This window comes from Macrobrachium nipponense, chromosome 41 (assembly GCF_015104395.2).
Source record: "Macrobrachium nipponense isolate FS-2020 chromosome 41, ASM1510439v2, whole genome shotgun sequence".
Taxonomy (NCBI): Eukaryota; Metazoa; Arthropoda; class Malacostraca; order Decapoda; family Palaemonidae; genus Macrobrachium; species Macrobrachium nipponense.
Window position 1 is genome coordinate 16,803,143 of NC_061102.1, and position 25,000 is coordinate 16,828,142.

Sequence of the window (25,000 nt, forward strand, 5' to 3'; positions counted from 1 at the left end):
CAACGTCCTTTATGCCTTTTGCAGTCTCTCTGGCGACACTTGGGAAGTGGAACCAAGGAATTATCAGGTGATATTCTATCTTTCTCACAAAGTTCATTTATTACTTTTTTTAAACTTTTATTAAAAAAAAATACAATATTTACATTATTTCAACAATTAAAATGTTTGCGACCATTTCCTTAAATTTTTCCTTTGCAAAATTAACACAAACCATCTCACATAATTTAATCTTCCTCTAAGAAAACAAACATTTTCATTTTCAGTAAGCTTCTGCATACGGCTTATCCATATGCAATACACACAATTACAAATAAGATCAACTGCAGTGTTCCTGTCTTATTTACATTTACCTTTAATGTCTAACATTACTTATTTGATTTATTACTAGTCAATCATTGTTTAAGTCACAACAATTCCTATATTTAAAGTGGATTGGTGACGCTAAACTCCTAGTGATTGTTTGTTACCTGAGGTTATTGTAAACTTTAGAATGTTACAAGATTTTACGTCTTAGCTACAAACTCTTTAGAATTCTGTCTTATGCTAAGATATAATAATCCTTCAGTTACCTGAATTAATAGAGCCAAGGGACCGGCAGATGATGGCAAAATCTGGATATTGGCTTGTAAAAATATTATGGGTGTTCAAGGGCAACTCTGTACCCGTCCTTACCTAATCTTGTCAATACCACATGACTGTAAACGCTCAGTATTCTTATAAACAACAACCGTCACACTTTAAACTTTATGCAAAAAATAAAAAACCTTTTTTCCCCGTATTTGTGATGAAATGTACTGCATAGATATATACTTTGAAACAAGGCATGACCTGACCTTCAGCTTACTCGCGGAGCGTGCTAAAATATATGGTAAAATTCACCAACGAAAATTAAAATAAATATGCTATAAGTTATCAGCATTGAAAAAAGTTAACTCTTACCATTCATAAATAAAACGAATTTTCCTGAGATTTACCTTAACAATAACCAGTAAACTATTGAAAAAGAAAGGATCGTCTGCGTATAAATTTTCATGAGATTTACCTTAACAATAATCAGTAAACTATTGAAAAAGAAAGGATCGTCTGCGTATAAATTTTGCAGAAATAAGACTATGAACGAATATTTACTTAGTAAATAATAATATTATAGATAACTAAGCGTCCGGGTCAGTAAAAGTGACTAATGATATTTATAATTCACAAATAAGTTTGACATCGAGGAAGGAGGATACAGAAGGTTCGTGGGACTGAAGGATAAGTTCCCTCACCTGAGGACTGACATCTCCATTGGTGGTGGGGGCAGTGATGCCCTGAAATTTTCGACGATGGCAGGTGATGAGGCGAAGAGGGCCATTTTCATCGCAAGTGTTGTCAGTAAGTAGTGGATGCCCTTGTCAAATGAAATTCAGCATCATTTGAAGTGTATAAAAGATGTAGTAAAGTGAATACGGTCTTTTGTTTTGATAGTTTGTATATCGAGGCATGTTACACCTAAAAAACTTGGCCTTTTGCCAAAATTCTATATTCAGTTCAGTACGTGCATATATATATATTATAATATATATATATATTAATTAATATATAATATAATAATTATATAATAATATAATTACTACCCCTGTATGTGTAAATATAAACATAATAACGTGTACACCTACAGACATGTCTGAAATTATGCTAGTCGAGTCCCTGTATTAGCGCAGGTTGTGTACCAAAATATCCTGCAAATAGCTACAATCCGCAATTACTTGATACTCCTCTAAGAAATCTTATGACTGCTGATTTTGATGGTTAAAACACAGAAATTTTTTCTTTTAAATGCACGTACCTGTTTATTTTAATAGTTTTATCACAAACAGTGCATTTAGTCATGCAAATGATATGAAAATATCGCGAATCGCCGCATTTTCCGCAAATAATGTTTATATAATATGTTCCATAGAAAATTTTTGCGAATCAGCGAGTCCACGAATCCAGAACCGCGAATAGGCTGGGTCGGTTGTATATAATTTAATCCAACTTAAGATATCATAGTATCTGACAATCCTTACTGAGTACTTCAATTCTTTTTTCCAGAATTCTTATATGATCATGGTTTTGATGGTTTCGATGTCGACTGGGAATTTCCGGAGACCAAAGATAAAGATAATCACAAGATTTTGGTGAGAAATAATTGTTTGTAATCAGAAGATCATTGTCTGATTCACTGTAAGGGAGAGAGAGAAAAAACAAGTAAAGACACTTAAATGTCAATCAATTTAACAGTTCTGGTCAGCAGCAATAGTAATCTGCTTTCAGTCAAAGTGAGCTTTGATGAATCCCTGACAGAACCTTTTGTCTTGACTTTTTTTCTCTTCTGTTATTGATTTTGCTCTTTAATTATATCTAGAGCATGAGTGTAATGCGTAAAATAATCAACAATGGAGACTGAAAAATTATCAGACATATTTTTCATTCCTTGATATAAAAATATTATATGTTCAGTTGAGAGAGTTTGGGAAATACCCGCAGCAAAAAGAAATCATTGTGCTACTGTACTTTGCAAAGTGTTCTGAAGATTATCTGAGCTGTCCTTACGAGTAAGTTATTAGTCCTTAAAACTATAAATCTTTTGAATTAGTACTGCATTGATGACAGCAAAATGGATGTTGCCTTAGCCGTCATGCTAATTACTGGGTATGATAATGTAAAAATAATCATCTATTACTGACATGAAACTCCAGGATGTTATATCTACCAATTGTCTTATTTTTTCACGAAGAAATATGCGTGACCTGTACATGAATTAATGACATTGAATTTTGAAGCTTCAAGAGCTGAAAGAAGCTTTCAAGAAGGAAGGACAAGGCTGGACATTAACAGCAGCAGTACCTACCGGAGGCTCCTGGGCTGGCAGCATTTACAGCATTCCTGACCTCTGCAGGTTCGTAATGTTTATCATATTGTCAACAACTTTCGCGGTTCTGGAAATTTTGCTGACTTTCCAAAACAAAAGTGATCAATAATAGATGTGAGTCACGTAATGTTTGTTTGTTTGTATGGTGTTTTTACGTTGCATGGAACCAGTGGTTATTCAGCAACGGGACCAACGGCTTTACGTGACTTCCGAACCACGTCGAGAGTTCACATGTAATTTGGATAAACTGTCTATATTTGTGTTCGTCTCCAGTTTTTCTTGTTCTCATTTTGTTGTTAATGCAGTCTGTAATCTCTATATTAATTTCAGCACTCTCGATGCAGTCTACATGATGGGATATGACCTTCGAAGTGACGCAGATGGATTTGCTGATGTCCATTCCATGCTGTACCGCAGACCAGACCTGGACACTGGAAGCTACGAGTACTGGAATGTTGTAAGTTGTGCTTTCTGTGCATGTTTTTGTTTGTTTGTTTGTATGTGTACGTTGCATGGAACCAGCGGTTATTCAGCAACGGGACCAACGGCTTCACGTGACTTCCGAACCACGTCGAGAGTGAACTTCAATCACCAGAAATACACATCTCTCATACCTCAATGGAATGGCCGAGAATCGAACTCGCGACCACCAAGGCCGGACGTCAACACCATACCAACCACGCCGCTGAGGTGCTTTTCTGTGCATGTGGAGTACTACAAATATTAGTACCTCGAGCAATTCAGCTTTGGAGGTCTTTTCAGCTTGACGTTTAAAGAAAAATTGTTCTCAAAACAAGATGGTAACTTTTAATCAGCTTTACATGTCTGTATGCGTTAGTCATCTATCAAGTAAGTGGAAAGATTTTCTAAACTGCTCTATAGAATAAGAATGTTGCCAATTTCAGCTTGTACTTCAGTACAAGACTGCGCATTAATTTTTTATCAGCCACACAGGACCAAAAACAAGTACTTTAAAAACCACTAGTTACATCAATAACCTACGAAGCTATGATGGCAGTCAACTGTCTCCCTTCCCGCTTATCACAATTATACTTTACTCCGTCTTTATTTGTGTACTTAATTCATTCTTTCTACTTAATTACTTCTTCCTCTCTCATTCCCTTTGACGTAAGTTTATTTTCAGTTGGCGTCTCAGTTTATCTTATGAAAAGTTTTGTTGTCTGAATTTAGCTAAAAGAAGTACTTTTTTAAAGCTGATTATACTGAAGGCAGAGAATATACGTTCACTTTTTTCACAATTAAAGAAAATACATGTTTCCATGGCATAAATAAGTGTTGTATAGATATTTACCTTCCTCTAATTTCAAGGAGGCGCGGGAAGATGAAGTGTGTGCAAGCATCATTCAACGTATATAGGCCACATGTATCATATGATAGGTTAGGTTAGTTTAAGGCTGTTAAGATAGCTTTTGAATAGTTACTTTTAGATCCTCTCTGAACAAAGAAACACGTGGGCATTGTGCTCTATAAAATCATGGCATCTCCTCATCTGCAGGTAGGTGATATGATAACTTAACAAATGACATTTTACTCTTATGCCTCAACGCGCACACAGATGGTCATCTAATGAGAGATTGTATGAAATTTATGTTGCTTGTTGTATATGATTAGGCCAGCCTTGTGTTGGTATGGGTTCTTGCTCCTGGATCACCCTTAAGTGTGTTGATCTGTGAAAAGACAAAAATTCGTGCTTTTTGAGAGAAGATGAAAGAGGGGGACAGACACAGACAGAGTTGCAACTCCTTTGAACCTTATGGCACCAATTAGTATAAGAGTAAGGTTTGCAGCAGTGAGTCCCAGCCTAGTGGGAGAGGGGTGAGAAGAAAAAGGAACCCAGCTTATGTTTGAGGGAAAGGTGGCCTGTGTTAAAAAAATAAAAAAAATAAAAGAATAGTTCATGCACAGAAACGAGCAGCCTTTGCTGCCCCACTTACTTTTTTTACAAGGGAGAAAAACAAACTTTCATGCATAGAGATGAGCCGCTTTTGCTGTTCCACTTTCTATCCTTTTTACCTGGGAGGGTGTGAGACATCAGAAAATTCTCATGTGTCCCTGTGTTACCCAAGAATCTGCGTCTATGGACAATCCAGTAAGAAGCACACAATGGCTTATTGATAGAATAGTTTACAATACATTAATATCGTTATTCCCAGGGATAAATGCATATTTAAGTTAACTGGGTTGGCCTTGTGTCGTGTAGACACATCACTAAAACTAAATTAGCTATGTAGAATTGTTCAGATTCATCATTTCTCAATTCTGCAGAATGACGGAGCCCTGTACTATGTAGAAAATGGCTGTCCACGAAACAAATTGGTTATTGGCGTTCCTTTTTATGGCCACTCATACATTCTGAAAGACCCATCACAGCACGAACTTCATGCACCCACGGAGGGAGGAGGAACCATCTCCTACGCTCAGGTAAGAGTCGTCTCTGGAATCTTGATAACAGTTTTGTTAAAGAAGGAAACAACAATTGCATACTCTAAGGATTTAGTAGTTGTTGAACCTGTGGTCGTAATATGTATACGACAAACGTCAGTATATCAATAATTTCGTTTTCAGTTGTGTAAGAGAATGATCGATGAAGCTGGTTGGGTTGAAGACTTCGATGAGATAGGCCTCGTTCCATTCGCCTACAGCGGTAAGCAAACTATTCAGTTATATTTTCACAGTGAGCCGGTAACTTTCAACTTCCAGTGCCTGAAAACAGGCTCATGATGGTGAAAAGATATGTCTAAGATCATGAAAATTCTACTGGCAGGTAAAGACTGGGTCGGATACGAAAACATCAAGAGCCTTGAGCTGAAAATGAATTACATCCGTGAAATGGGCTTCATGGGAGCCATGAACTGGCAGTTGAGCCATGACGACAAGCTTGGACAGTGCAACCAGGGAACGTTCCCACTCATGAAGTGAGTATCTCTGGTGCATCTGGACTCTTGCTTCTTCTAGCTCTTCGTTTTCCTTTCTGCTCTGTTCGTCCCTTTTTCTGTTGTGTAGATATTGGTTTTGTTAGTTCTTGGTTGCTCATATTGTTCATAAAGAACAGCCTCCACGCTCACCTTTGGTGATAATAGCATTAATAATAGCATTAATGATAATTTTCATGCCAACAAAAGGTGCTCTTGGAACCAGTGTGGTTTCTGAAGCAGCTTTCTGTTGTAAAGTGATTGGCTACATAATGGTTATTGCTTGATTAATCTTAGATTTTATTCACAAGTGTCTTTACTATCTTAAGTATTAATTATGTCTCAAGTTCCAAAATACGTGGTAAAATAAAAATAGAAAAAATTCTCAAATATTATTTATGTAAATAGGTTTCACATTCTCTTCAAAAGGAAGGCGTTAGTGCAATGATAATTGTTACGCCAAAGTTTTTCACGTTTTGTGAGATTTGTACGTATTATAATTCATTAGTCTGAAAATCCTATTAATTTGTCATCCTTGTTATTGCTATTAATGTTCTTGATTCTTATGATGCAATGTCTCATTGAATCTGTGAAACGTTATACTACCAATTATTAATCTGTCGACTATTCCTGAAAAAATCCTTAATTATTAGATGACGTTATAAAGATATCCAATGAAGAGCTCTAGACTTTTGACTCAATTTTGGCCTTCAGTTTTCTAGGATCAAATGATCTTCGAGATTAACAATAAATCAACTCCATTTACGCTTTCTTTGAGTTTCTGCAAATAAGCACAGGGATCTTGCCTAGACAGTGACCTTCAAGGGTTTTTACCCGATATGTAGAATGTACGTATCCACCTTTGCAGCATGTTTAGTACCCGTTGGGATGACGATAAAAAAAAAAAACTAAATACCATCAAGATAGTGACCCCTAAGAAATACTAGTCCAAAGTAAAGGGGGGGGGGCATTATCTAAGAAAGATCCAAGTACAGTTGTACTGATGTACTGCATTTTTTTTCCAGAACTGTCTACAATGGACTTAAAAACTACACTGTGCCAGCTTCTACCACCTAGATGCTCAAGAGAAGTTTTTCCTGAAAAAGAGCGAGAGAAAACTTAATTATTATAGCTACTTAAAAATCATAAGAGGTGTATCAACAAAATAAAAATGCTGAGTTTGTACACTTAATATTGCATAATAGGTGTGTGTGTGTGTGTGTGTGTGTTTCTTTTGTTTTTGTTTTCTCTGCTTACATTACAAAAAAAAAAATAAGTTGATCTGGTTTTTCATGTTTGTAGTTTGATATCTGTGAGTTCACGACTTAGATTTTTATCATTTTCAGGTTAATTTTGTGACTATTCATGAAGAGCCTAATCTTAATTTGTTAATTCATATTTGCTGATTCTGAAGATAAATATGTATTCTCTGTAATGGTAATTGAAACTTGAATTAATTTTGAGGGCAAATATTTTCCTGTTATTTCTATGCATACATTGATGCATCAGTAAAAGTCATATTCACGGGAAACGGCGGCCTTTCTTTCGCCCCATGTATTTTGTGGCTAACGGCGACGTTCGTCCCCAAATTTTATCATAGAATGAAGTCGTCCTGTATCAGATTTTTTTACCTCATTGTATTATATATGTGTGTGAGCCCAATTTATTTTTATCCAACATGAAATAGTGATTGGACAGAAAATTGTGAGTTGAAAATATGCTTTAGTAATGAAGAAGGAAGTGAAATCATTCAACCAAGCTCTTATGTGCAATTATTTAATGAATAACGAAAAAATTCCATTTCATATACTACTTGGAAGTACAAAAATAAAATGAATTCTCATTTTTGCATGCTTGGGAATACTGTGATAAAAAGCTAATACAGCAAAGAGAGAAGACCCAATGTAATGTAACAAAATAAAACATAATTTTTTTTAAATGTATATAAGAAAAATCTTTATTCACGATAATAATAAAAGGACCGTAACGAAAATAGAATATATAATTTTCATAACTGCATTCAAGTATAGAAAAAATAAACTAGCCTTTTCACACTTTCATAACTGTAAAAATAAATCATGTAATATCTGTTAGGATTATAATGTTTCTTTATGAGCACTCCAATTGCACTTTTTCTGCATTTTAATGCAATCAACTTTCCCACTGAGTGGGAAAAATTAATCTGACTTTTGAGTCTACATATTTTGAATTAATTACCTTCAACGCATCAATTCCTGTTCAGTGCCAAAACTGCGACAGTTCGTTTGATCAACCAACTGATAAAACAGAAAAAAATCTGTACTATGTCATTATTACATATGCTTTTAACAGTATTTCCTAAAATTCAAAATAGAAGTAGATATAATCTACGTCTTTCCATTAGAATAAATATGAAATACGTATTACATTTGTAAAGGTCGTCAAAATGGATTTAGTGATGCCGTTTCTCCAAAGTAGCCCAATTTTAGGTAAGTAGCAGCACCATTTTATAGCCCGCGGCAAGTAGTTCAAAAGTAGCCCAATTGGGCGGGTAAATCACGGGTTTGGCAACACGGCAGTAGGTACCAGTAAGGGAGTGCAACTGCTTTTACATTATAACTACCTAGAGAACACTGAAAACACAAGAGTACTGTTTATTCACCAATGCTTACTTCTATCACACATTGCTAATAAAGAAAACATTTTCATATATTTGTACCTCGTTCTTAAATGGCACTAGAATAACAGGAAATTTTTCTAAAGTATCTACGTATATATCTAAGTAATGAAACCGGGAAATATTGAAGCACTGTTCATTAGCAGACTTCCATAAGAAATAAGCTGTATTAAGTAAACAAAAGAGAGACAACAGATCTCTATGATACAGTCAGGGGACATAATTTAGTATACTGTATGACTGAGAAAGAGATGCCATGATCTTACCTCATGCAGCCATTGCAGCTATACTGGAAAAACCATGACATACACTATCCTTTATGAGCTACATCGGATAGTTTTTGCTAAGCTACTTATTTCAGATACCAAACAAATCACTAATAAATCGTTTAAATTTATTACGAGAACAGTACACTTTACTTTGGGCTAGAAAACATCATAAATTTTTGCTGACTATACAGTCGACCCCAGTATTCATGGGGGTGTGTAGTACAACACCTGCCGCCCGTGAATAGCTAAAATCCACGAATACTTTAAACACTTCTAAAAATGCACAGAACTGTCTATTCTGATAGTTGAAACACAAAAAACAAGATCCTCTATAAAAATTCTTATAATTTCTGATGAATATAAGTGAAAAGCGTCGTAACCTTGGAAATTCATAAACCGGGGACTGCCTATACTGTTCACATCACATGAATTTTTCATGTATTCATTCATTGTCATTACTGCACTATGGCACCTGGGAACTTTTTCCTGTTAAATCTAATATGAAAAGTCTCTAACATTACAATTCAGAACTGTTAACCTATTGCTTCAAGTTTACTGGTAAGTCTATGGCCAGCTAATATACCATAGGATATAAAAGATACCTTATTAACAACATTTTTCATAAGAATGTGACCAAATAAACTTGGAATCTGTTACGGAGATATTCTATATACCAACGATTCAGTGATGCATACGTACCTTTCTCCCTGTTGTTTGAGAAGGCATGTTTCCAGGTCAGGTAACTGGACGGAGAAACAGTCATATGGCAGTATATCACCTTAGCTAAACAGGAAACATCATAGTTAAAATGAAAGCCTAATGTACTATTGTTATTTCTTACAAAGAAAGTTTCATATTTCACATTTAATAACAAATTCAAAATTTCCAACCTTGACTGTTTCCAACCTCTCTAAAACCACAAATCTGTAAGATTAGCATACAATGAAAAATAGACACTACATTTGGACAGATTAGAAAGGCTGTGAATTATTTACAAAGATGAAAAAAGTATAAGTGAAAGAAGTACAAATTTCCAGAAACCCTAGAAAAGTGGCTTAAAGAATTGGACCAGCAGTAAATACAAGAAAAAGTACTCCATGCAATATATGTATGCTTAGACAATTATGCACTGGCTTCACTCACCAGCATGAATTACACAGTGTGGCTTCTCTTAAGTACTGTCAAGACAGCTATGATTGGATCAAGATCAGGTGGGACGCAGTGAGACCAGGTTACTTTGTTTACGACAAGCCCTTTGTTTACGACAAGCCCTTTTAGTTTATTGACCAATTTTACCCCAACTTAACCTGGTTCCAGGTTATATCTCTCATAAACATACAAAATCCTTTGGGCCAACCCTCCAATCAACATCTAACTGCCCTGTAAAACAATCTATTTCAGTCCTCTCAAACATTAAGGAAGCCCTGTATAACAATACTTTAGCCCTACTGAACATATCTGAGGCCTGCCACAGCATTTTTGCCTTACGCTACTAGTAAATACAATCTAGGTATTCAAACCAGTACATTAACAGGGTTTGCAAGTAAAAATAACCTTGACATGTATAGCCTAAAAATATTAGTTTAACCCTGCCAAGCACACCTCTATATTAGCTCTTTACGTAACCTGACCTTTGGAACTTTGCCCTTACCTTAATAGTTTAGGTACTACCCTCACTGTCAAACTAGCTACTACCTATTTCAGCCCCGCTAGATGCAATACTTTAGTCAGATGACTATAACTACTAGTAATTCACAAAAGGCCAAAAATATTTCAAATCTTCACAAAACAGTAAGGAAAACCCCTTCTTAAGAGTCAGGTTGTTGCACAATGCCTGAGGTTAGGTCAGGTTAAAGGATACCAAGTATTAAAGTACAGCTCAATATACTACAGGCACAGTCCTTTAAAATAGAAGCCAAACCAATGGACAAAATAGTTATATAAAATTTATTTAATTTACGAAAGAATTTACACCATTAACGTTCAAATGTTTCTGAATGGCCTAAATGTTTGATGGAAAAAGGATACTAGGCTGGTATCCTGGTTTTGTAGACTAGTAGGGGTATTTCTACAGAAACAGTCCGGACGGACTGCAAGGAACGTAACCGCGGATACTGGCCCCTAGGGGGGTTAATTACAGTCGTCCGAATAAATATTACTTAAAATTCTTGTTCAGTAGGTAAAACTGCATAGAAAAAACGCAACTGCCATAGTCTAGGCCGCCGCAGATAAGTATCCTAGCTATACCTATTATAGGTATAAAAGGTAATATATTAACCAAATAATGCAGTTGAAAAATAACGAAAATATTACCAAGTCGAAATATATACTACGATATTTCAACCCATTGCTTTCAGTAGGCCTTAGATATGAGAACAAGGCTTAACATCCTTCACCTACCGATATTTGGAGAATGTTACTACCTAGCTACATGCTTACTTTATTTGGTGGACTGAACGAAAATTACGAAATATGACTCGATTACCGAGGTGGAGGATCTTATTTCGTTTCCACTTTCCCGGGTGACGTCACGCCGTGCCTCTAGTACGTCATCCATTCATTAAAAAAGACATGACTGATATCCCATCAGACGCGAATGCATTATAGTTTGGAGGGGACGTAATAAATATATATCATTTAGTTAAAATAAATCCAAAGTGGCTAGAAATCTTCGCATTATTTGGAAATGCAATTCGCACGGAACAGCAGACATACCGTCCCTTTAGCACTGTCATCCATTGAAGACATGACTAAAGCACGTCAGATGTGAATGCATTATAATTGTTTGGAGGGACGTAATAAATATGTGTCACTTCGTAAAATAAATCCAAAGTGCGTAGAGCAATTCGTATTATTTGGAAATGCAATTCGCACTGACTACTAGAAATTGTTTGAAAAAATGTCCTGTATACAGATTTTTTTTAGCTTATGGTTTACCTATACGTATAAAAAAAAAGGTCAGTTCAGTATCAGTTAACGTTCGTAGGGGATATAACGAATTTGTTTCATTTATTGGCTAATGAAAGGTGCATCAAGTGTACTTATTCTTTGGAAAAAACACGTATATAATTGCCCATACCATAGATATACAGAGAGAGATCTATGGTTCATACCATCACGCCCGGCTCTTTGTCCCAAATAAAGGGCGGTGGAGGCGTTGGCTGGGGCCGGGGGGCGGGGAATTGGGGAATATTATAAGTCATCCAGAATCATTTATTAAAAAAATAATAATAATCATATAAATGTATAATTATTTACTCCTGTCAAGGATCATAAGTTTTTTTTTAATTCTACAAAGAATGTACCCAGGCGACCTTGGCCACTTAGTGCAAGCAATGCATCTTTGTATTGTGATGTAACTGTTGTATTTATTTTTTCCATTACACTAATTAAAGAATGAAACCCTTTATCCTCAGGTGAAGCACAATCTGCGAGTATATATAAAAAAGCCACGGAACAAAGAAAAATACTTTTATTCTCTCTCTCTCTCTCTCTCTCTTAATGTCTGAATACCTTTGCAAGGACAGATGCGGTCTGAAAAGTAAGCACTGGACCAATTTCGCATTTTATCTTAGTGATTCGTATTCAAGAAGAATGTTCTATAGTGAGGCTCCACATCTCAAAATATACATCGTTACATGAACGCTCGTGTATACTACTGCGAGACAGAATAGAATGGGAAATAAAACTGAAATTGTTGTCTAAACCGGGAAGAGAGGTTGACCATGACTACGTCCATTTAGTAAGCCGTGCTTTACCCGTTACTTGTGTTTTCATTTATATTACTTTCGTAAACTCTGTAATATCGTCTGATAGAGACTCAAATACTTTTATTTAATATTACCCTTAGGTGTCATTATCGAAGGCAGTAAGATAAAAGCTGCATGGGGGAAGTGGAGAAAGATAGCTAGAGAAGTAAGTGATAAGAAAATGCCAATCAAGCTAAAAGTCAAGATATATAACACTGTAATAAGACCAGCGTTAATGTATGGAGCAGAAACATGGGCTCTAAGAAGAAAAGAGGAAGTAAAGATTCAGAGAACAGAGATCAGAATGCTGAGTAGATTATGGGAGTATTGCTGTTTGAGAGATTGGAAAATGATGAAATAAGAGGAAGAGAAGGCTTAGTCAAGATTACAGAAGTGATAAGAGAGTCATGATTGAGATGGTATGGCAGTAGCGGATCTAAAAATCTCTCATGTAAATACATATATATACATATATATATTATATATATATATATATATATATATGTATACACACATATATATATATATATATATAATATATATATATATGTATACATACACATATATATAGATATATATATATATATATATATATATATATATAATAATTATACATATTATGGTTTTTAATCACCTCATCTTCCCAGTATCATTCATTTTTAGTTATTTGCTAGAAGAGCAGCCATTTTTACCCCCACCTTTAAAGCATTGGGGAGATTGGCATGTCCGGTCTGGGGGGAAAATAATCCGTTAACAACTAAACCTAGTGTATAGGGTAAGAGGGGCAGGTCGCAGGGGTTAGATAGGCTTCTTGGTGGGCTTTAAGTACTCCTAGCTTTAGACCATTTTCCTCACAAATCTGCTGGCTGTGTTTTTGCATCTTTCCAGACAATGCCATAGGCAGTGTGTGATCCCAGGCTGCTTGGAAATGCCCTGATTCGTACTCAGTCTACACCAGCTTCTGTTATCGGGCAGATGTGCTCGCCTCTGACTTGAAGTCAGCCCCTTTGTTTCATCGTCGCTGGTTGGAGCCCTCCTCAGAAATCAGGATACATGTGCAAGTCACTAAGGACTACAGGTACGTCTCAAAAGTGCAAAAAACAACCAGTCCTATTCCTTCAAGATGAATCTTGCTATTTCCATTTTCAAATTTCCCTTTTATAACTCTTTTACTGAACGTCCTTTGTCCACAATCTTAGCACGTCCTACGATGTAACCAGTCCAAGATTAAGTTATCATTTAACATTTCATTTAAGCACTAGAGTTCCTCTCTGTGTGATTAAAAATAAACACCCTCCATAGTGATTAGCTGAGATATTATGCAAGAAGTCTTTAGTTTATGTTGTGTGTAATTTGGGAATTCATTTCCAGATTGCTGAGTCCATGCTCCATCTCCTCGCAAGCACTTGTATTACCTGAATTCATAAATTTAGAAACCAGCATTGCAGTAGATGTTGATTTCGGCCAGTTTTTCCACTTTGTGAAAGAATAGAGTCTTCCAGACAGTACACGACCTCCCCCACATGGAATACCTGCCTTGCCTTTATCTCAGGCGGTTCAGTGCTGCTTGTAAATGAATGTAAATTAGATTAATCCGCTGAGTTTTCAATGGTGACCTTGGATTCCCTTTAACAATTATCTAAGGTAAGTCATAAGCACTCCATTTTCCCTTATTTCTTTTTTTACCCTTGCGTTTTGGACAAAGGACATAACAAACGTCACGGAACACGTGGCGGGCCTCGCCCGCCCGTCCTGGGACATGTGGCGGACCACGCAAGCCCGTCCCGGGACGTGTGGCGGGCTGCGCCCACCCATTCCGGGACACGTGGCGGGCCTCGCCCGCCAGTTCCGGGACACTTGGTGGGCCACGCCAGCCCATCCCAGGACTCGTGGGGGCCCCACTTACCCATCCCTGGGACGCGTGGCAGGCCTCGCCCACCCGTCCCAGGACACGTCGCGGTCCTCACCCGCCCGTCCCGGGACACATGAAGGGCCTCGCCCACCCATCCCGGGACACATGGCGGGCATCGCCATTCTGTCCCGGGACACAGAGGCAATCCTTTCCCGGGAGAACCACATGGGGTTCATTCCATCTCACATGGAACCGTATCAACTGAGTGGTTTCATTTATTCACATACATACAAACACAACTTCCATTTCTCTGAAATAAACAATAAAAACAAAACCAGAAAAAAACTCACATTTAAAACAATTTAAAAACTCTCGGTTCATGAAACGGTTTTTTTTTCTCCAGCTGTCAAAAAGAGGGTGACCTTGCCACAGTGAGATTGGGGTAGTGATAGTTGATACCTTGGAGGAATAATGGTTCCTCCCTTCCTCAGGGATCTTCAAAGCCTGGCTCCCAAAGAAAAAACTGAAGTCTTTACTGCTGAGGACACGCAATGCTACAGTGAAAATACATTGTGATCCATACAGTACCCTTAATAATAATCATAACAATAATTTTAAAATATTCCACGCGGGAGGAGAAGGTTGAGGTGATATCACTCCTCCTTCTACCGTTCGTCATGTAAAAACCTAAATGAAGAGAAATATTTGCCCTAGAGCTGAGGACAATGAATGCCTAGTTTTTTTTATATATTCTGTAATAAATCTCTTTCATAGTGGTTTACATTTTCGTCTTCTTAATTCGAACAAATTATGAAATGGAGTAGTTTCATATCAGTACATAACAACAACAAAAGTGAAAATTATAGATGTAAAACAACGAAATAAACAAACATGAGGAAGCCTACTATATAGTCGCTGCGAGGTCCATACCCTAGCATTATCGTTAATGCATAAAAAAAAATAAAAAACAAAATTTCTCAGTGAATAAAAAGGTCTGAATTGTGTTTCTCCTTTGGTTTATTCAATAATATGGAAAACTTGAGGAACCGATATTTACATAATCTTTCCTAGGACTATCAACCTATAAATGACACATTTTATAATATCTTATATCGATCTAGTCTATCATTTACGGTTATGAATTGTAGAAAATTGACTGCTCGACACAGCAGAATATACAGTGTTTGTATAAAATTTAAATTAAATTATTTATAAGATACAAAGCAATAACTGTAAGAATTGCAGCCACGCAAACTTTGTGCAGTATAATTTCAAACACATTTTTCCGTACAAACTTCTTCATACACAGGATTTTTCATCGTACAAAAAATTGCTCGAAAATTCATTTACCGATCTATGCATTAAATCAATAAATTCAGTGTAGACTATGATATTTTTTCTACGTCCAAATAAGGAAAACAAAAAGTAATGACACAGTTTAGATTTTTTTTTACTTGAAAGATTTACTCGTTTGAAATATCAGTAGGTATGAGTTTCACATCAGAAACTTCACTTTCTCACACACATAATAAAACAGATTTTTTTTCTCGGCTTTTACGTGATATCCGTTTTATATCAATTGCCCGTGTATAAGCGTAAAGACAGGCATATTTGACCAAATTTGTCCATGCGTCAACATTCTAGTTGTTATTTCAAGCTCTGGGAAGTGAACCAGAGCTTAGCCTTGACAATAGGGGCCTGACCCAAAGGCTGGTTAAAAGTTTTAATCAGCTGACTTGCTGGCACTTTCCGCGAGGATCCAACCTTGTTCCCTGAAAAGGAAAAGAAAAATGATCTTACTACGTATTACAGTGAAAGACGACTGTATCACTTAGAAGACTTTTAGTGATGAAAGCCATCTGATGTGATTCATGTTTCACTCCAATGCACATGGAATAAACTACTATTCTGATTACAAATATTCTTCTTTTGCTGCAAAATTGTCCACCTATTCAGTATTACGACTGGAATTTAGCCTTAGATATGAAACATTTTTTATCGGTATGTAATTTACTATTAACAGTAGTTTGTCGGGAGAATTAGAGAATAATGAAACACAAACCTCAGGGCAGGAAATTCTCGGAGGACGAGGGGCAGTGTTGCCTAACGTACCAACACTCGTTGCTGTGTGACGGTCTCGCTCTTGAGGAATAAACTTTGGTCGACACTTGTAGTTATAATCTCTCTTAGCACCAGGCTTACAGGCACTTAACAATGGCGCCTGAATAATGCCACCCCCTTCAAGCTGCCGTCTCCCCCTGTGCCGGAGATATTTAGGTAATGTAGTTTCTGAAGAGGAAGTTTGATTTTCCTTTTCTTCTTCTTCGTACACACCATTGTCACTGTCAGTTTCACTGACCCTGTGAGGCTTAGTTCTAACGGCACCGTCTGAATCACTTTTTGGACTGCGATCACGAACACCTAAGGAACTGTCACTGCTTCCTTTAACAACAGGTTTTCTGGAATCCATCGTTATGCCACTGATCTCCTCACCAACAGTGAGGTTTGAACCGGCGCCGCTTGCAGTAACTAAAGTCGTGTTTCCGTCGGCAGGCGGCTGAATCGTTGGCACACGATGCGGCAACTTAGGATTTTTCCTCTTGCGATCATGATCTGTCTTTGTGCCGTTCTTGGATTTGTTTGGTTTTTTCCTGCCTCCTCGTCTTCTTCCTCGGCCGCGATTTCTGCCGCGGTTACGCCGATGTTTCTTCTTCTTCTTCCTGACTTTTGACGAACCTTTGTTTTTCTTTTTACTTCGTCCTCTTTCCTCTCTTGGGGATTGCGTCACTTCCTGGACAACAACAGGTAAGGATGCCTCTGTCTGATCAACCTACAAAAATATGTTCAACATTATTCAATTTTCTTTATTTAGAAAGTATTACATGAAAAACATTAAAAGATCTTTTAAAACCTTCAGTAGAAAAAAAAAACTACACATCTTTCAGTCTTGAATCAATGACACTTATGCAAGTTTGATATTCTTATAAAATTTCATTACCCTAAATATATTCCACCTATATAAAACGGTACATTCTAACTATATGGTTTTATTTTTTTATTATTATTTTTTTTTGCAGTTTTTTTTTTTCGTTATTAAATTAGGTGTGTGTTTCGTTACCCTGAAATTTTTTAAGCGTTTTGTAAAAGTAAAAGCACAATGTCACTGATCACTGGTGCAAATTAAACAATCATGAATGTACTAGTTTTGCAGTGAATTGCTTTCATCTTTCCTTGTAGATGTTCACAACCTTCTCAAGTGACCTTCCTCTCCTTCTGAGGAATCCTCTAGTCTCATCGATAGTTGGGGAGGTAGCTATATTTAAACAGTCAAGAGCATCTGCTTTCTTATATGACGTTGGGAAAAGGCTGACAGTACCCCTAGATCATGCCTTACACAATTTCTAGACATCTACTGATTTTTTCTATACTTTCCTGCCCTGCATATTTTATAAATTATATAATTAGGAGGGATGAATGAACTGCAGATTGTTGTTAGGTCAAGCCTTCATTTTACAAAGAATTTGGACATAGACATTTCAGTGACATTTGCCTTATATTTGTCTATGTCTCTATTAATATTGTTGCGACCCAATATGACAGATTTACTAGAAGTGGCGATTTAAAATAGTGTGAATTTAAGGAAGTATCTTTGCTATATACTGGATACTCATGTCTCTGCCCACATTTCTCAGCTAACCAGAGAATGAGACAGAGTAAGACCAAGGCACAATACAGCAGAACTCGCAACAGTTCCATACTTCTTTACAAAACTAAAACAGGTTTATTTAGATGCCACTGGACAAAATTGCAGTTTACTGAACTGCTGAGCTAGCCCATCACTAATTGCTAAACATTCTTAAAAATAAAAATAAAATTTAAAAAGTAAACTAAAATGAACTGAATACAGAATTTAGGCCAAAGGCCAAGCACTAGGACCTATGCGGTCATTCAGCGCTGAAACGGAAATTAACAGAAAAAGTTTGAAAGGTGTAACAGGAGGAAAACCTTAGAGATGCGCTATGTATCAATTATTAGGAGAGGGTGGAAAATATGATGGAAGAATATACAAGGAGGTGCAGTAAAAGGAATAAAAAGCGTTGCAGCTAGGGGCCGAAGGGACGCTGCACCCCTACGGAGAAAAGAAAGTTAAATTAATTCTGTTGTAAACTTTGGAGATTTTCATCTGTGAGAAGTGCCATTAAAGCAACATCAGAATGACTGAACATAAAGTGACTATAATAATGTTGTTATCCATAAATAAAATGAGTAATTGGATATAATTACTTCTTTAAAAATACAGACATCTTTGACTTACTTTTACTACTTCTCTACTTTTTGGAGTTTCACCTCTTCCAAGGGAAGTCGTAATTTGTTCCTCTCTGTGGTTCTGGATGACCTCGAACAGTGTACTGCTGCCTTCACTTCCTCCTGAACTGGACTCCGTTTTCTGATCGTGTTTTCTGCCTCTCCTACTCCCTTTTGGTGTTTTTGCATTTTTGGTCCCTTTCTTCTTTTGACTGGCCTGTTCGGGTGAACTTCTCACAACCCTATCTTCATCCGCGGCGGATCTGCCTGTGCCAAATATGGATGAAAGCAGAGGCCCTGAGTCCGCTACAGCCAGAGAACTCAAAGGTATCTCAGCAACAGTGACTCTATCCGTTCCCTCATCGCCCTTTGCGCGGGCTGTCCTGTTACTCTGGCTCCTCGTTTCACTCTTCTGTCCTTTGCTGTGGTTGCTTCCTCTCCTGTTGCGTCTGTTGATGACCCATCTCGGTATTCTGGGCTTCATGAAGGGATGAAATCTCTCGCTATATCCCTGGTATCAATGAAGGGAACTGCCATCTCCCCATCTTGCAAATAATGAGGGGATGTCAAGGAAGGGTGGGTGTCCCTTCTTTTACGCCCTATGCCCTTCACTTCCAAAGCCCACGTCGATCCATTCACTATGATATAGGAGACCTGCAAAGTGGATCGTAAGTAATATTTTAAGGATATTCTGAAGATATAACATCCTTCTATACCTTTAATCATTTATCTTAGTGCTATGGTGCATGTGCAACTTTACGTTAAACACTAAATACAAACATTTCTAAAGTGAAAGGCTGGTAGCTATAAGAGATGTGCTTTGAAAGCCTACGCTTCTCTAGTCAAATTGCATTTCTTCAAAGAAATTCCATGAAAATCTAAAAACCTTTAAAACCTTTATTAATTAATCAAATTTTCTGCTACATTTAACAACAAGCTATTAGGCTACCTGAGTGAGATTACTGTGAACTTCCCTTGCCAAAGTATTTTTAGTTATAAAAGATGTAGGTAACCTTGCAAGTCGTTAGAACTGTAAGGAATTCAGGGTACACGCTCATAAAACCATAATCACACGCTCACCACACACACACACACACACACACTCACACACACCACACACACACATCACACACACAACACATATATATTATAGATTTATATATTTTTATTATATATAGATATATACACACATACATACATATACATATATATATATATATATATATATATATTCTATACACATACATACATACATACATACTACATACATTATAATATATATAAGATATATATAGATATTACCCTTATATATTAATATATATATTATATAACAGATACTAATATATATATATTACATTATTATATATGTGTGTGTGTGTGTGTGTGTGTGTGTTTATACTTATGATACTTATATATTATTTGTAAGGCAAAAATATACCTGATAATGCGGGTACTGATCTTGGGTTGCTGGGTAAGACATTTCCTGATACATGTACGATCTTCTTGGACGAAGCAGCCCAGCCTCCAACATGGAAACACATGATGCCTCTAACTTATCAGAGTCAAAACCAAACCTTTGACCTTTCTTACATGGTCCTTGCTAAAATAATAAGAGAAGAAAACTCCTTTTAGAGCAGCATAAAAATATTTCAGTTTTCTTTACCTCCTGAAACTCTTATGAATTTGCTAAACCTTTATCATGACTCTTGGAGCTTTATGAAATGTAATAGCTAAAAATAAGAGAAATAATCGAAGAGCAATATACATTTGAAGGTCTGATTTTTAACAGGTACAAAATTGCTCTTAATATGAAAGTTAATTATATAACAGGATGTTACATTAAAACAGAATCTACTGAAAAAGGTGTGGCAAAGGTGGCCGCTGTAAAACAAGATTTAATCAGATTTATAATAAGGTAGAAGTAACTATCATAAATACAACCGAGAGGTTAAAACTTTACGATGAGTGGGTCCATGACACTAAAAACAGATAGAACTGGAATGCCCTGAAAACCACAAATCGTTGTGGCTAAATATTTTGACAAAGGCCAAGGCTCTGAGATGCAAATGTACTGTACCAATGACTGCATGTTAGCTTGGTAGTTTAGTTTGATATATTACATTTATTTACCTACTCTAATTAATCCTCATTCCATTAACAACCCTACATGAATGACAGAATTTTAGCCTCCATTCCTAAAGGTAGTAAACCCTGGATGATATACCAATGATCAAAATACATTAACCTTCAAATGGTTAGTGGCAGAAGAGTAGCAGGTTTTGCTTCTTTTCCCTTGAATGACCTTCAGTTTTCATTTTTGGTTGTTTACTATCCCTTTTCATTCCCTGAAACCAAGTTATTTTATGCAAACTGCAACAGCACACTTCATTGCCACTGCTTTTTTTTCCCCTCCGTCGAACGACCGTAATCAACCTCCTCATCCATGGCTCTGGCTACACAAATATTATACTAAAATATGTTCATACTAAAGCCCCCTGTAGATGGTTCCTCTGTTTAAGAACTATCATATCAATATTTGGGGAGCAACGGGCAAACATCGATCTTATTTTACAATGTTAAACTTCATCTTGAAACAGCTGGGCTACTTGGCAATCTAATATATTCAATCATCTTTTTTCATGCATCAGTGACATCCAGATTACTGAGGAAACTGTTGTGCTGGAGACCAGTCTTCCTTTCAGCATTGGTCAGGGTAGCATCATCTTTAAGTGACTATCTTTGTGGACTCCTCACGCTGAGTCTAGAATATTCCTGAAATCCCGGCATCGTTTATCAAAACCTCTCGTCAGAACGAACGTTAGTGTTTCAAAAGTCCTTCCCCATGCCATTTCTCATTGGCTAGGGATGACTTTCTGGAATCATGAGGAGCTACCTTATAAGTTCCACTTCTTCCTGAGCAACAGAAAATGGAGAGTATTTTCCCAGAACTTTGCTATTCATGGCATCAGTATTAAATATTACTACAAATCTCTGCATGACATTGCCCATACATGTTTTGCATTTGCAGTTTTACTATGACATATAACACGGAGATGACCAGAATGATGGCGTGATGGGTGGCGAGCAGGAATTCTACGTGGCGAACCCATTTTCAATCTCACAGCAGTCCGGGAAACCTGTCGTGGCATATGCGCTAAATAATCTACCAATTTCAAACACTATTCTAGTTAATTAACTAATAAATTGAATTAGGAAAATTTTACCTTTTAAACATAAACAGAAACTTGCTAAAAACTTAACATATAGCAATATGTAAATCCTCTAAAAATTGAAGGTTTGCTAACCTCATTAAACTGATAGCAAAATCCGTCTTTATGAGGTGCATAGGGAAGGTCGTCTGGCCACAAGTTATTGTTGATGTGGCCGCAAGGGTCAGGTCTGCACACTAGAGACTTTGTTGGCTTGTCAAACTGCAGGACTGACCCTTTGAAACAGTAGGCTGGCTCGTGAAGGAAGTAGCAGGTGTCCTGTGGTCCCGGGAACATCCCTAGATTGAAGTGAAATTTAGAAATAATGGAAATCCAAGTTTAATATTGACCACGGCAGACATTTGCACATGGTGAAAAAAAGCCATGTGAAGTCTGCAAATACTTTTACAAGGGCTAAGGTTAATAAAGATCAGCTTTATCTATGGTTATCAAAAGAATAAAAGAATCAGGTGCATTAACATTAATGAAATTGTAAATGACACCATAATTTCCCAGAAAAAAATGCTAGATGAAAGATACAAAAACATTACCATTTGCAAAATATTCAAAGCCCTGGAATTTTTCATGTCTTCATTGCAGCTTCTACTGACTGATGCATTTTTTAAGTGTTGGTATAAAACAGTGACTCAAATGAGAGCAAACAATTACCTTCGGGACAATCACAAATAGCATTTCCTGAGGCAGTGAGGTAAAGTCTCCTGTTTCCAGGACAAATACCAGGCTCGTTGATATCATGACACATTTCATCAGCTTCCACATACACGAAATTTTCAGAACACAAGCGAGGCACACATTCACCCTGAGAAATACGAGATCCAAATGATTAGTACATGAAATGTTGTCCATTTATGATTGCTATAAAACCTCGAACATACATACAGTTTTCATGTAAGTTTTAAGTAGGCAAGACTTACATATCATCTAATATTTGTACATATCACGAAGGTTTATATTCATTATTTTTTTATTATTATTTTAACAATTCATTGAAATCTTTAGCTATAATTTTCCCATTGGTTAAACCACACGAAGGTCACTAATGCAGAGGTCAATCTTTCCTACGTAAAATTATATGCAATTTCCTTAAAAATTTTCCCTCTGATAATAATCAAGAAAGACAAAAATAGTATCTGACATAAGCAACGCGATATACAATATTACTCCATACACAATCTAATACTGATTAAACAACTAAATGAATTTAAATGGACATGTCTCAATATATTGTAGTTTCATGACGAAGTGAGCATTTCTACAATCAAAATCAAAGGCACTGCTGAATTTAAACTCTACAATTCAGGTCATTTATAGCAGCAAGAAAGAAAAATAGCCATTTTGCGTTTTCCAAACTTTAACAAGAAATGAAACAGCTTCCCACACCCTAAAAAATATAAATGAGAGCTTAAATTCCCCAAGGGAACCCATACCGACCATGCCAGTCTCCTTGTTCAGAAGGACCCAGTGTTTGTAGGGACAATTGTCCGCCGACAGCAAAGCGGCACATTTGTCGTATCCTAAGGGCACTTCGTTCCTTTCACATCCGTCATCCTCTTCATCGTCACCTGTGAAATCATTAGTTGATTAATTGTTTTATAGATCTTAGGCATAATGCCAAGCACAGGGGCAACTAAGGCCATTCAGCGCTGAAACGGAAATTGACAGTAAAAGGTTTGAAAGGTGAAACAGGAAGAAAACCTCGCAGTTGCACTATGAATCAACTGTTAGGAGAGGGTGGACAGTAAGTTGAAGAAAGAGAATATGAACGGAGATATAGTAAAAAGAATGAAAGGGGTTACAGCTATGGGCGCCGAAGGGACGCTGCAAAGAACCTTAAGTAATGCCTACATTGCACCGCATGAGGTGCACTGACGGCACAAACCCCTTACGGGAGTGAAATTATCAGTGCTAAGGAGGCCATTTGGGTCATAAGCTACAGGCCACAGAAAACTGATAAATCAATTACTACATACGAAGGTGTTCAAAGTTCAAATTTGTATAGAACAAGATTCCCAGTCCTACAATAGTAGAGGAGCAACTACTCGAAATCAAAAGCAAGGTGAAGAGAGGAGCTTTACCTTGATAAAAAGCACATTAATCAATTATGTTCAAAACTCAATGGGACCGAACTATGCTAAAGATATCCTACCAGCAGATTATAATTTACCATGCTTCTCAAACTACTAAGCATTTAAGCAATTTAAATAAGTATAAAGTACCGATAGGAAGGGGCTTTTTCACTTAATGATGATTCTGGTATTTCGGAGGTTAGGTTTATCTGTTTAACAGGCATACAGGCATAACCTGCGTTATAAAAAGGTTTCTTACAGTTAGTTATTAAACCACTTTAATCTTTTACACAGAGTACTGTAGTGGACAAGTGTCTTTTAGCTGATATTCCCGTTTGCGCAATGATAAAAAATGTAATGTAAGAAAATAATAACATTTATTACTACTTATGCTTCACATATCTGTAGAAAATCTTCATGAAATCATGGCAGTAGCTTACCTTTGACAGGAATTTCGGACGGTATTGTAATCACGGGGTATTTAGGGGGCGGGGTTGTATTGGGAATGGGGAAGAACCAAATTTTAGGAGCGATGTGCGGATCTGGGGTGTCATCAGGGTAACACTGCGTCAGCTGCGCTACGCTGTATGCCAGGATGATGCCGGATGCCACCCCACTGAGGGAAATAAAGGAAGACCTCACAGACTCGGTCGGTGACGAACAAGACACTGAAGATAGGAGACGTGGGTTCGAATCCCATAATTTCCGCACCTGTTATAAAAAAGAAAAAAAAAATGCGCCAGTGTAAGAGTAAAAAGGTTTGTTCTCCGAGTGCCGAGATGAGGCAGGTAATTACCGTCTTTCCGGAAATCTCGGAGAAATGGCATTTTTCAAAAGATGAAGAAATTCATCTTAAATTCTTTAACCGGTTAACATAGAGTTTTTCCGTTGTAAAATATGAAAGTATTTAAAATCATGAGTTTATTTCTGTCGTCGATGACCACAGGAGCTGTCATACCAGATTCTACAGCTGAATTAACCTAAAGATTCTGTTGAAAATATTTTTGCTTTATAAAAAAAAAAATTAGAACTGTCAATATTCAA

The 25,000-nt window shown here is 36.8% G+C and overlaps 2 protein-coding genes across 4 annotated transcripts in view; one reads left to right on the forward strand and one right to left on the reverse strand.

Moving 5' to 3' along the window:
* The window catches only part of LOC135212543 (endochitinase-like), a 9,589-nt gene extending 2,103 nt beyond the window's left edge, over nucleotides 1–7,486 (forward strand). For all 3 annotated transcript variants that reach the window (XM_064246072.1, XM_064246073.1, XM_064246071.1), the window contains exons 3-11: nucleotides 1–67; nucleotides 1,209–1,374; nucleotides 2,077–2,162; nucleotides 2,808–2,923; nucleotides 3,227–3,353; nucleotides 5,183–5,338; nucleotides 5,483–5,561; nucleotides 5,682–5,832; nucleotides 6,855–7,486. The exon at nucleotides 1–67 is cut by the window's left edge and continues 91 nt beyond it. In XM_064246072.1, the coding sequence (XP_064102142.1) occupies nucleotides 1–67; nucleotides 1,209–1,374; nucleotides 2,077–2,162; nucleotides 2,808–2,923; nucleotides 3,227–3,353; nucleotides 5,183–5,338; nucleotides 5,483–5,561; nucleotides 5,682–5,832; nucleotides 6,855–6,906 (1,000 nt within the window). In that variant the 3' untranslated portion in view covers nucleotides 6,907–7,486. The remainder of the gene's footprint in view (nucleotides 68–1,208; nucleotides 1,375–2,076; nucleotides 2,163–2,807; nucleotides 2,924–3,226; nucleotides 3,354–5,182; nucleotides 5,339–5,482; nucleotides 5,562–5,681; nucleotides 5,833–6,854) is intronic.
* Nucleotides 7,487–15,798: 8,312 nt separating this feature from the next.
* LOC135212545 (uncharacterized) overlaps nucleotides 15,799–25,000 on the reverse strand; it is a 103,812-nt gene continuing 94,610 nt past the window's right edge. Inside the window, 9 exon segments of the mRNA XM_064246074.1 lie at nucleotides 15,799–16,127; nucleotides 16,418–17,185; nucleotides 18,671–19,155; nucleotides 19,158–19,314; nucleotides 20,099–20,260; nucleotides 21,966–22,168; nucleotides 22,539–22,689; nucleotides 23,322–23,452; nucleotides 24,397–24,667. Coding sequence (XP_064102144.1) covers nucleotides 16,083–16,127; nucleotides 16,418–17,185; nucleotides 18,671–19,155; nucleotides 19,158–19,314; nucleotides 20,099–20,260; nucleotides 21,966–22,168; nucleotides 22,539–22,689; nucleotides 23,322–23,452; nucleotides 24,397–24,667 — 2,373 coding nt within the window. The 3' untranslated portion in view covers nucleotides 15,799–16,082.